The 11,137-nt window shown below is 39.9% G+C and overlaps 1 protein-coding gene across 1 annotated transcript in view; it reads left to right on the top strand.

Annotated features, from left to right (window-relative positions):
- The first annotated feature begins 2,871 nt into the window (after positions 1-2,871).
- LOC139061583 (involucrin-like) overlaps positions 2,872-11,137 on the top strand; it is a 63,362-nt gene continuing 55,096 nt past the window's right edge. The window contains exons 1-2 of the mRNA XM_070544691.1: positions 2,872-6,852; positions 6,957-6,998. Of these exons, the coding sequence (XP_070400792.1) occupies positions 6,615-6,852; positions 6,957-6,998 (280 nt within the window). The 5' untranslated portion in view covers positions 2,872-6,614. The remainder of the gene's footprint in view (positions 6,853-6,956; positions 6,999-11,137) is intronic.

The raw sequence follows: 11,137 nt of genomic DNA, 5'->3' as shown, positions 1-11,137 counted from the left end.
AACAGAAGCTTTCATTAATTTAATTATTTTCTACGTTTTTCAGGCAAGACAAAAGAATTGGAGTTGCAAAAGAGTGAGCTGGACAAGTTAAAGCAACAAGACCAAGGCATTTACTGTTCATCGTCCACTAGCACATGTTTATCTTCTGAAATAACTAATGACCTAATATAAACACGACACATCTGAGATACTCAGGACATAGACACCGAGTTTTGTGCAAATGCTGAAGGTTCTGTTTGACCAAGGGTTGGACAGGTTGATAATTTATTCACACTCCATGTGCAGGTTTTCATTGTTATAAAATAAAATAAGAATCTATAAAACTAATGTGGTAAAACTGCTTATAAACTGAAATATGTAACATTTTATGTATAATTATAGCTCAGGAAAATTAAATTATCACCAAATAATTTTGAGAAACTAATGAAGTTTTTGTCTCAGTGAAACAAGTGGCTTTCTCAGCATCTCTGGTGGATTCAGGCTCAGGAGATATTGGACCTTTTAATGCACAAACACCTCTGGTCTTCAGATGTGTTGTTACTAATATTGGAAATTCTACAACCCAAACACAGGTACTCAGTTTCACTAAATACTATTTATAATACATTAATTTGTCTGCTGTAAAAGTAAACACATCTTCCAGTAAGAATTGAGGGCCACTGTTTTTTCTCCAGTCCATCATGGACACACAACTAGTCACACCCACCCTCACTCACACTTAGTGAAAATTTAGACTAGCCACATAACCTAACATGCATGTTTTCATAAAAACCTATTTTACAGGTTTTTTCATCGCACGTGAGAGGAGTCTATCACTTTGTGTTCCACATACATGGACATGGACATGCTTCACATGCTACAGGAGCCGTGTTGTTTAAGAATGGAAAAAATACCTTCATTGCATACGAGCAGCAGCCTGTAGCACTACCAACAGTGTCACACTGCTGTTGAAGGTTGGAGATGTTGTGTTTCTGCAGAGGGAAAATACAAGGGTGTTTGACAATCATCATCATCACACCACCTTCAGTGGGCACCTGATTTCCACCATGTGAGCAACAGATGTTAGAAAATCAGATGTTTTATTAGATCATTTCACACATTCAGCTATTTCATGATGTAACCCAGGCTATCACTGCGTCAACCTGATGAGGAAATATAAAATCTACATCGTTTTACTGAACAATCACACCATAATAAATCACAGTGCATTAAGTGCCTACCACAGCCTCAAGACACGTGTTGAACGTGCCCAAGTCCATACTTATGAGAGCACCATGTGAGCATCTGTGTGCGTACAAGCGCTTGTTTATGTAAGGTTTCTCTATAGGAGCGTCCAATAGAGTGTGAGGGGCCACAGATCTGCCTCCCAAAGATGTGTAGGAGATGGAGGGAGTTCCAAGTCCCAGAGATTGAGGAGCTGCCCCAGAGTGCAGGGACCCAAAGGAGACTGCAACCAGAAAGCCCCAGCCCCCCTCGAAAGGTGCAGAGGATCGCCCTGGGGGGCCACAACCAGCAGCTAGCAGAGTCCCGGGAGATTTCAGCGGCAAGCCCACAGGCCCGCCCGCAGCCTCCCACCCCCAAGCCGGCCAAGTCTGGAACCCAGTGACCGGGGACCCAGGGGCGACCAGCCCTGCCGGGGACCCAGCAGAGCCCAGGGACTCAGATCCCACCAGGCAGCCACCGGGATCGATCAGACAGATGATCTTGAACCTCCTGACCCGGGACCCGCAAACACTCAGGCAGACCAAGGCACCACACTCCGCACCAAATGTGGCAGGGGAGGGTAGGCGAAGATGTGTAGCAGCACAAGAAGTCCCAGGAGAGGTCAGGAGACCAAGACCCCACCTGACATATACAGTCATACACAGACACAGTTACACACTCCCTCCCTCATGCTCACACATACACATACACACACAACCTAAGAATTACAAAAATGAACGCTACCACTCATGCTCCCCATACACACTCTATTTACTCTGGTCCCAGTACTGCTGCACATAGGGTATAACCATCACTGGTTCCCAGAGTTAGCCCCTTTCTGCTGGGGTGATGATGAGCAGACTCCCCCACCCATGTCTTGTTCTGTGTCCCCTTGGTCATCAGCCCCCTCCTCTTCTTCCTCAGGGTCTCCTCATGTGTCTTCTTGTGTTCCCCAGCTCACTCTAAGCTTCCCTCATGTTTTCATCCTAGTCACTCCCTTGTAATTCCCATTTGTTGGCATTAGTCCTCCTCACTCCTCTTGTTATTAGTTGTTTATTTCTGCCCTTAGTTTCTAGGTTTAGTTATTTAGTGTTTTATAGGTTATGGTTATCTTCCCCTCTGCTTGGCTTTTCCCTTCCCATTTAGTTAATTTATTTCACCAGTCTTCCCTCTAGACCTCACTCACACCTGTCACCTGTTCCCCTGATTGCTGCCCTCTGTGTTTAAAAGTCTGTCTTGTCCCTCAGTGTTTGTTGGTTTGTTGTCGGATGTGTCTGCGTTGCTCGTTCCCCTCTCGAGTTTCCCGAGTCTGTGCTCATGTGTGAGCTTTTGTTTGTTTTTGAGTTTTCAGTGAGTTTTTGAAAGTTAATCTTATGTTTTGCCTTGGATATCGGCACGTCCTCCTTTAATAAATGAATTATTTTCTCAAAACCTCTCCTGCCTTGAGTCATTCTGGGGATTTCTGCATCTTCGGTCCAACCACCTACACTCAATGTGACAGCCCAATGCCACTTTTCTGATCAACTAGTCTGTTTGATCTAAACCAGACAAATTAGTAGCAAATTAAATCAGTTCAACTTCCATTTTAATAATTCTTTTGCCTTGCAAAGATTTTATTTAGTTCCATAGAATCTGATGCTCATCTGCTGCTTAATTCATAGAAATTAACATGTTTTATACCCTTGTGCTTGTTTGCACAAAGTAAATTTCTCATTAAAGTAAACTGCACACTCGTAACAAAATTAAATCCATCCCAAACCCCTTCTGTTTGATTAGTTTGGAATTATTTGTTTATTTTGCTTAGATTTAAAGTCTCATCTCTTATCCGATGGCACCATCTAGTGGCTGACAAGCATATCACACAAAAAGTCTGTCGCTCTGTTATTTTTTAAGATGGCGACTTCACGTCTCTTGTTTATAAATGTGCTTCTGTAGCCGACAAACAGAGCTAGAACTTGTTATTTTATAAGTATTGTTCTCACGTCATGTTGTGTTCTCATATATTTATATTTTAAAGACCTACTCGTCCGTGAAAAGTTCATCAACACTGCATCAGCCGAGGTACTTCCTTAAATTTGAAGCATCTAAGCGGTAGTCTAACGCTATTGGTTAGTTCCGGTTGGCGCTCAGTTTCGTATTGCACGGAGCTCTGAGGAGCAGGGGGCGTGCTTAGCAAAAATAAATAAATAAATAAAGACGTATTGCTTACATTATATCACAGTACATGATAAGATAATCACTTTTACGGATTTCTGACAAATCATACATACTTTCTGAAAGGGGAAAACTCCGGATAGCTACTTTAATTCCACTCATTCTCTTTCATCTGTTGTATGTTCCTGTACAATACAAACCATTTTTTACTTTGGAATTTCATAGGATGTTTGCTCTTTAATTTATGTTTATATTTGTCATCATTCATGTTATGTTTGTTTAAATGGAGTTAAAAAATACCTCAGCCTATTGTTTTTACAGAAGGACATTATAACATCTGTTCCAAGGACCCAATAATTCTGAGAACACAAAGAATGGAACAAATAAAAGTTGATTCATTGCTGCTAGTTTCCTGACTGACACCAGAAAGTGAGAACACATCCCACCTGTCTTAGCCAATCTACATTAACTTCCAGTATCTTTCAGAGTTCAGTTCAAGATATTTGTTTTTGTTTTTAAATCTCTGCAGGGCTGTGCTCCAAGTTATCTGTCTGAGTTACTAACCCGATACAAACCATCCTGTGCGCTTATGTCATCACAGCAAGACTTACTAGTTGTTCCAAGAGTTAAACGCTTTACTAGAGGAGGCAGGGCTTTGTCAGTTTTAGCCCTCCAAGCCATAGAATAACCTTCCACTCACAGACAAGCATCATCACTGCCGGTTTTTAAGAGTTGGATGAAGACTCACTTTTATACAGTGGCATTCCCTCAGCACGTGAGCTAGCCATATTTTTAGATATTTTAGCAAATTTTATCCAGTTGTATTTTACTTATTTCATCTTGTTCATTTACTAACATTCTTTGTTCTTTTGTCTGCCATTGTATGGGTCAGTGATGTGCATGTGCAGCACTTTAGTTCACCTCCTGTCAGTTGGAAAATGCTTTATAAATTAAAATGATGATGATGATGATAGATTGGTGCAATGCCCGCATCACTGCAGACGCAGCACCAATCCGCCTATTGATCTCACGCTCCATTTTTCACCCATTCGTGAACACGACCCCGAGATACTTATTTCTATTATCTACTTTACTTAAATCCAGGCTTGTGCCAAATGTCTTAGACCCAGGAGCTTACTGCCAAAATACTTACAGGTTTCAAAGTTAGATTAGGTCTGCTCCAGACTGCAGCCAGCAACAGACCAGAGCGTGTGAATCCAGAAACCAAGTCCTATCTTCTTTATTCCTGTTTGCTGTGGCCCTCTCCATCCTCACTGGCTGAGCAGCAGCTATCTGCATTATCCTGACTAGCTGGCTTCACTCATGAGTGCAGAGAAGAGTAAAACATACAAATACTGGTTAAAAGTGGTGACTTCCTCAAATTTTGAAGTTTTGTTTTAGCATATTTGTTTATGACTCATAAGTTGTAATTTTTATGCCATGTATTTAATTGAAATAGGAGCAATATCAGTTGTTTAATAAATCAAAAACATTTTGAATGTTTTTAATGAACTGAAATGGACAATGCAATAGGGACAGCAGTATAAGTCAGGAGGGAGAGCGGGTTGTCCAGTAATCTGAAGGTTGCAGGTTCGATTCCGACACAGAGAATTCTGCTGTTGTGTCCTTGGGCAAGACACTTAACTCACATTGCCTGCTGGTGGTGGTCAGAGGGACTGGTGGCACTTGTGCAGCCTCGCCTCTGTCAGTGCACCTCAGGGTAGCTGTGGCTACATCGTAGCTCATTTCCACCAGTGTGTGACTGTGTGTGTGAATGGGTAAATGACTGATTGCATTGTAAAGCCCCTTGGAGGATTGTAGAACCCAAGGAAGGCGCTATACAAATACAGGCCATTTACCAAAGCCTAATTTTTACATGAAATTTGTTTATTTGGATGTTGAGAACAACAGAAATCATGCATCATGTATAAAAAAAACTGCATTTCTTTATTAAACAAACAAGTACAAAGTCCCAAGTCCTTTTATCTTGCACTAATAGAGCGTCCAAGGAGTCTCCACTTCATTTTTTTCGGTAAGTAAAATTATATTTATGTATTTTAGGTCACTGCCGAGCTGAGCTTAGATTTTATCATGTACTGTTTAACCATGAAATTTAAATGTAATAGGGTATACCCAGTGCATTTAACATAATGCAGCACTTTAGAAAATGGGTTGAAATATAACATGTTGGTGGAGCTGGGTTCCGACTATCGGCTTGTGGAGCTCTCGGGAGATCTCTGTTTTCCACCTGGTTCTCCCTCCCCGCAGCTTGGCGCATCTCTGTCTGATCGCGGCTACTGTTAGCTGCGCGGGCTGCCGGCTTGTGGAGCTCTGGGATGGAAACCTTTCCCCCGGTTCTCCCCAGTGGCAGCTCTGCGCATCTCAGATCGCAGCAGCGCTTGTCTGCTGTGCGGCTGCCGGCTTGTGGAGCTTTCGGAGACCTCTGTGTTCCACCCGGTTTTACCCAGCGGTCAGCCCGGCGTATCTCTGACTCAGAAGCTCTGGTGTTGTGCACAGTTAACTCCGGTTGTAGCTAGGTTGCTACCTCTGTTAGCTTAGCTCCCACCTCCGCGTTAACTTTGGGTTAGCTTCAGGTTAGCTTGTAGCTAGTTCAACCAGGTGTCATCAGTTGATCCCAGCTTTACAGCCCACCCTCAGCTCCACCTCTCTTCCCTTTTGTGGAATTGTCTGGGCTTGACGGAACCTGTGACACGGTCAAAATGGCGGTGGTGGCCACCTCCCATTTATCTTCAAAAACGTGTTATTGGAGTCTATGGAAACCCCTTGTCCAATATTTATATGTCGATGGGCTGGACTGAAGGCGGAGATGATGTACTTACAGAAAACAAATGAAGGTATGTTACCTAAATAAAGTTAAATGTTCTTTTTTTTAAAAATAATCACAAATTTAAAGAAAAACACAAAACTAACACAAATAACGTATAAATAGCTCCAACAAGCATTATAACAAACATACAGACAACAGCCCCCTACATACAAATGTAGCCTCTGAGAGGAGGACCAGATTGGATTCAGAAACAAACAGTTTTTACAAAAGTCAAATCTGAATTAGTCGCTTTGTGACTTTTTTTTATTATAACAAAACAAGTTCAAAGTATCAGATTATACCACCTGGGAATGTTCCTGAGACTAAAATCAGTTAATATTTAACCACTGATAATAACAGCTGTATTTAAGGCCTGGGTTATTACAGAAAGCACAAGTCTGACCTGCAAAAGCCGACACTGGAAACAAAGATGCCTATTCTTTTTGCACTTTTCTTGTTAATCTGCTCTCTTACTGAGGCTCAGTTTCAGCAGCCTGACAATGAAACAAATTCATATTTGAAGCCAGCAGGTTCACATGTAGAAGCAGGAAATCCCTCAGAGCACCAACAAACATGTACACAGGACATCAATGCTGTGCTGAGAGAGATGAGCACCTCGCTGGCTGGACTGAAGGTGGAGATGAAGTACTTACAGAAAGAAAATGAAGGTATGTTAACTAAGTTAAGTAAAGGTTTAGGAGACCCCGACTAAAGTGTTTTAATTGTATAATCACAGATATTCAATCTTTTTTTGTTTCCTAAACTCTAACAGCTAAAACACGAGAACTGGAGCTGCTGAAACAACAGGACCAAGGTAATGTTAACAACATATTAAAAAAAAAATACATATAAGAGTAACAAATGAAAAAATCGAAGACTTTAATAAGAGAAAAATATTATTTTGTTAACTTACTTCATTTAAAATCAGGTAATTATTTTCTACATGTTCAGGTAAGACAAAAGAACTGGAGCTGCAAAAGAGTGAGCTGGACAAGCTGAAGCAACAGGACCAAGGTATTTACTTTATCATTTATTGGTAATAATATACAAAATTATATTTTGAAATAACTAAAGACCTAATTAAAACACGACACATCTGAGATACTCAGGACAACAAATATCCAGTTTTGTACAAATGCTGAAGGTTTTGTCTGAAAAAAGTTGGACAGAATGATCATTTATTCAGTCTGTGTGCAAGTTTTCATTCTTGTAAACCAAAACAATAAAACTAGTCATTTTAAAGTCTTTTTTTTTTGCCTCCTTGTTTTGTTTATATGTGTAATTTTAGCTCATTAAAGAGAACTGATCACCATGCAAACATTTTAGAAAAATTTAATAACACAGTTTCTATCTCTCAGTGAAACAAGTGGCTTTCTCAGCATCTCTGGTGGAATCAGGCTCAGTTAAGTTTGGACCTTTTAATGCACCAACACCTCTGGTCTTCAGACATGTTGTTACTAATATTGGAAATGCCTACAATCCAAATACAGGTACTCAATTTCACTAAATTCTATTAGTAATACATTTATTCATATTCTGTAAATGCATTTTTGAGTTAGAATAAACAAGAGAATGTTTTCAATAAAAAAATCTACAGGTTTCTTCATCACACCTGTGAGAGGAGTCTATCACTTTGAGTTCCACATTCAAGGACTGGGACATGCTTCACATGGTTCAGGAGCTGTGCTGTTTAAGAATGGAGAACATATCTTTATTGCATACGGGCATCAATCTTCTCACCATGTTAATGCTGCCAATGGTGTCACACTGCTGCTGGAGGTTGGAGATGTTGTGTTTCTGCGTCAGAGCGCAGACACAATCATTCAAGACAGTTATAATCATCATAACACCTTCAGTGGTCACCTGATTTTCACCGTGTGAGCAAGAGCTTTTTAGAACAAAGATTCATAGATCATTTCAGACAATCAGTCAATTTCTACATATTCATCATTTACTCCCCTTACCACAGAAGTTGACAGCCACATTTCTGATTAACTAGTTTATTTAATCCAAAACAGACAAATTAGCAGTAAATCAAATTAGCTGAACTTGCCATATATTTTTATTTTTTACCTTGTAAAGTTTAAAAAAAAAATATTGACACTGATCTTCTGCAGCTCAATTTGCAGAACCTACTGTATGTGCTTGTTTTAAAGGGATGTTATTCAGTTGGGCTTGCTTTTAGCACCCCCAGTGTCTGTTTGTAGAAGCAAAACCAAAACCTATCTCCTCTCTGTGCGTTTGTCTTTTTAACACCTTTGTCTAACAGCTGAAACGTCTCCCAGCGTTCCTAACTGTCTAGTCTCACAGGAAGAAGATAGGAATCACAAAATATAAAAGAAAAAAAATATATATAAAAACACCAAAGCTAAACTAAACTGGACAGAAGGTCAGACTACTGTATAAGTGCTGTGTTTAATCTGCATTTAAGTGTATTTTAAATATTTTTTTTCACACTTTTACATGACCGAATTGTCTTCTAACGCATTTCCTATTCCTTTTGGGCGCAGCAATCTTTATTGTACACCTACAGTACAGGCCAAAGGTTTGGACACACCTTCTCATTCTATATGCTTTCTTTATTTTCATGACCATGGCCATTTACAAAGGGGCCAACAAGTGCTTAACACCTTTGGGAACTTCTTCAAGACTTTTGGAAAACCATTTCAAGTGACTACCTCTTGAAGCTCATCAAGAGAATGCCAAGAGTGTGCAAAAAACTAATTAGAGCAAAGGGTGGCTATTTTGAAGAAAATAGAACAAAAAAACATGTTTTCAGGTATCTCACCTTTTTTGGTACATAACTCCACACATGTTCATTCATAGTTTTGATGCCTTCAGTGAGAATCTACCAATGTAAATGGTCATGAAAATAATCAAATCAGAAATGCAAGTCAACTAATTGTAGCTATCGGGCTGATGTCTAAAAGGAATTTCTTTTCTTAACGTCCAAAGCAGTTCCGCCTATGGACGGGGACTACTAAGTTACAAGCAAAGCCAGGTCGCTACGACCGGGAGCCTTGGCCTTCCAGATCAGCCCATCTTGTTGCATCATTATTAAAACGCCTCTAATTATTATTAAGATGACATTTTCTTTATAAAACTCCCCAAAACAGCTTTCTGTTGGGGGTGATGGCAGAAGAACAGTCTGCACTTAGCATAAGAAAACGTGTTGCTGTTAAATGAAACAGCCTATCATAATAGAGCCCTTTTGGTCAGTTATAGGCGAGAAAGACAAAGATCTTCCTTGGACATACTATGATTCAAAATGAAGCTTCCATGTCACAGCGGTCTGGCTCAACACGTAATATTTCAACCAATTTCAACCCTGGACATGCGTCGCTGCCACCGGAAAATGGGAACAGCCAGCTGTCTGCTCTAGCAACTGTTCTTGGGCAGGAGACAGAAGACGGGTATCTGCTCAAGTTTCTTATCCAGCCAGCAGCCCCACTAACATGTTTGACCAAGCAGTTAAATGACACAGCATTTCCCTCATTCAACCAGCAAAATAAAATACAGAAATATAATTTTGCTTACTGATAAAAAAGAAGCAGAAACTGTTTGGATGATTTGTTAGTGCAGTCAATAACCACAGCTTGCCCTCTGTGTCCAAATAACTCCCTGATCAACATCCAAACACACAGAGGACACAACTAAATTTCAGAAAGTCAAAATGGCCAAACATTTCTAAACGTGAGGCTGATGCCTTTCCCTGGAGCTAGCTCTGAATTCAGGTGGCTCTGGTGCTCATTAATTATTCAGAACTATAAGCATGAAATTCCACTTAAACAGAAGAATTACAGAACAAGTCACCCCCCTCAGTTGTCACACATGTATACTAGATCTATTAAACCTAAAATGTTCTTTTGAACCAGGCTATAAACTTGTTTATTTCTGCTGTAAAATTGGCATTTTTAACATAATGAGGATTTGCTCACTTCTGCTGCCAGCCCCCAGTGGATGAGGATGGAACTAACATTTTAGCCATTCCTTCTTGACCTCAAAAAATGCTGACCATAATGGCCCAATAAATACACAATTGAAAAAGTAAAAGGCTCGTTATATATTTATATTGAAACTTATACGTATAAAACATAACGTTACCTCCCGTGCCATGTGACTTTACGCGACCGCGGCTTGCAGGTATGTCCTATTTAACCGTTTTCTTTGACCAAGGAAGGACAAGTGCGATATTCTTGCCACGGGGGAATTCGAGGCTGGGTGACCTTTCATTAATCCTAAAAAGGGTTATTTTAGCACATACTGGCTCAAGAAAAGGATTAAAAAATATGTAAAAGTTGCAAAGTATCCATGTAAAGTGTAAACTGCACATTCATAATACAATAGAATCTGTAAACCCTTTATGTTTAATTAGAATGGAAGTTTTTGTTTAGAATGATTTTTTTTATTCCAGTCTCATTCTCTGTTTCATCACTGTTGTATGTTCTTGTTCATGTTCATGAGATGTACTGTAATAATTTTTCAGTTTGAAATTAATAGGATGTGTGAATGCACTCAAAATTATGTTTATGTTCGATTTTTTAATTGTTCATATAATAATGTCTTTTTGTTTAAATTGAGTTTAAACGATCAACATTGCAGTTTTTAATCTTATTTTATTTTTTTTTTACAAAAGGACATAAAGTCTGTTGTAAAGACCAAGGAACTAACAGAACCACACTTTTGGTGGATGGGGGGGGGGGGGGGGGGGGGGGGGCTTTGTTCTCCGAGTGGTGGGAACAGTGTTGTGGGGGTTATTTTGTGGCCATCACCATTGCAAAATGACTATCACTGGTCCCATTTAGATTTCCAACATAGGCCTAGTCCACACGTAGCCGGGTTTTTTTAAAAAACGAATATCCGCCCCTCCATAAACTTGCATCCACACCACCTCGTTTTTAAAAAAAACTCTGTCCATACGTACCTGGATAAATACGTTGTTAAGGACATGCC

This window comes from Nothobranchius furzeri, chromosome 15 (assembly GCF_043380555.1).
Source record: "Nothobranchius furzeri strain GRZ-AD chromosome 15, NfurGRZ-RIMD1, whole genome shotgun sequence".
NCBI classification, from domain to species: Eukaryota; Metazoa; Chordata; class Actinopteri; order Cyprinodontiformes; family Nothobranchiidae; genus Nothobranchius; species Nothobranchius furzeri.
The sequence above is the reverse complement of the archived record's forward strand: the minus strand, read 5'-3'. Positions and strand labels throughout refer to the sequence as shown.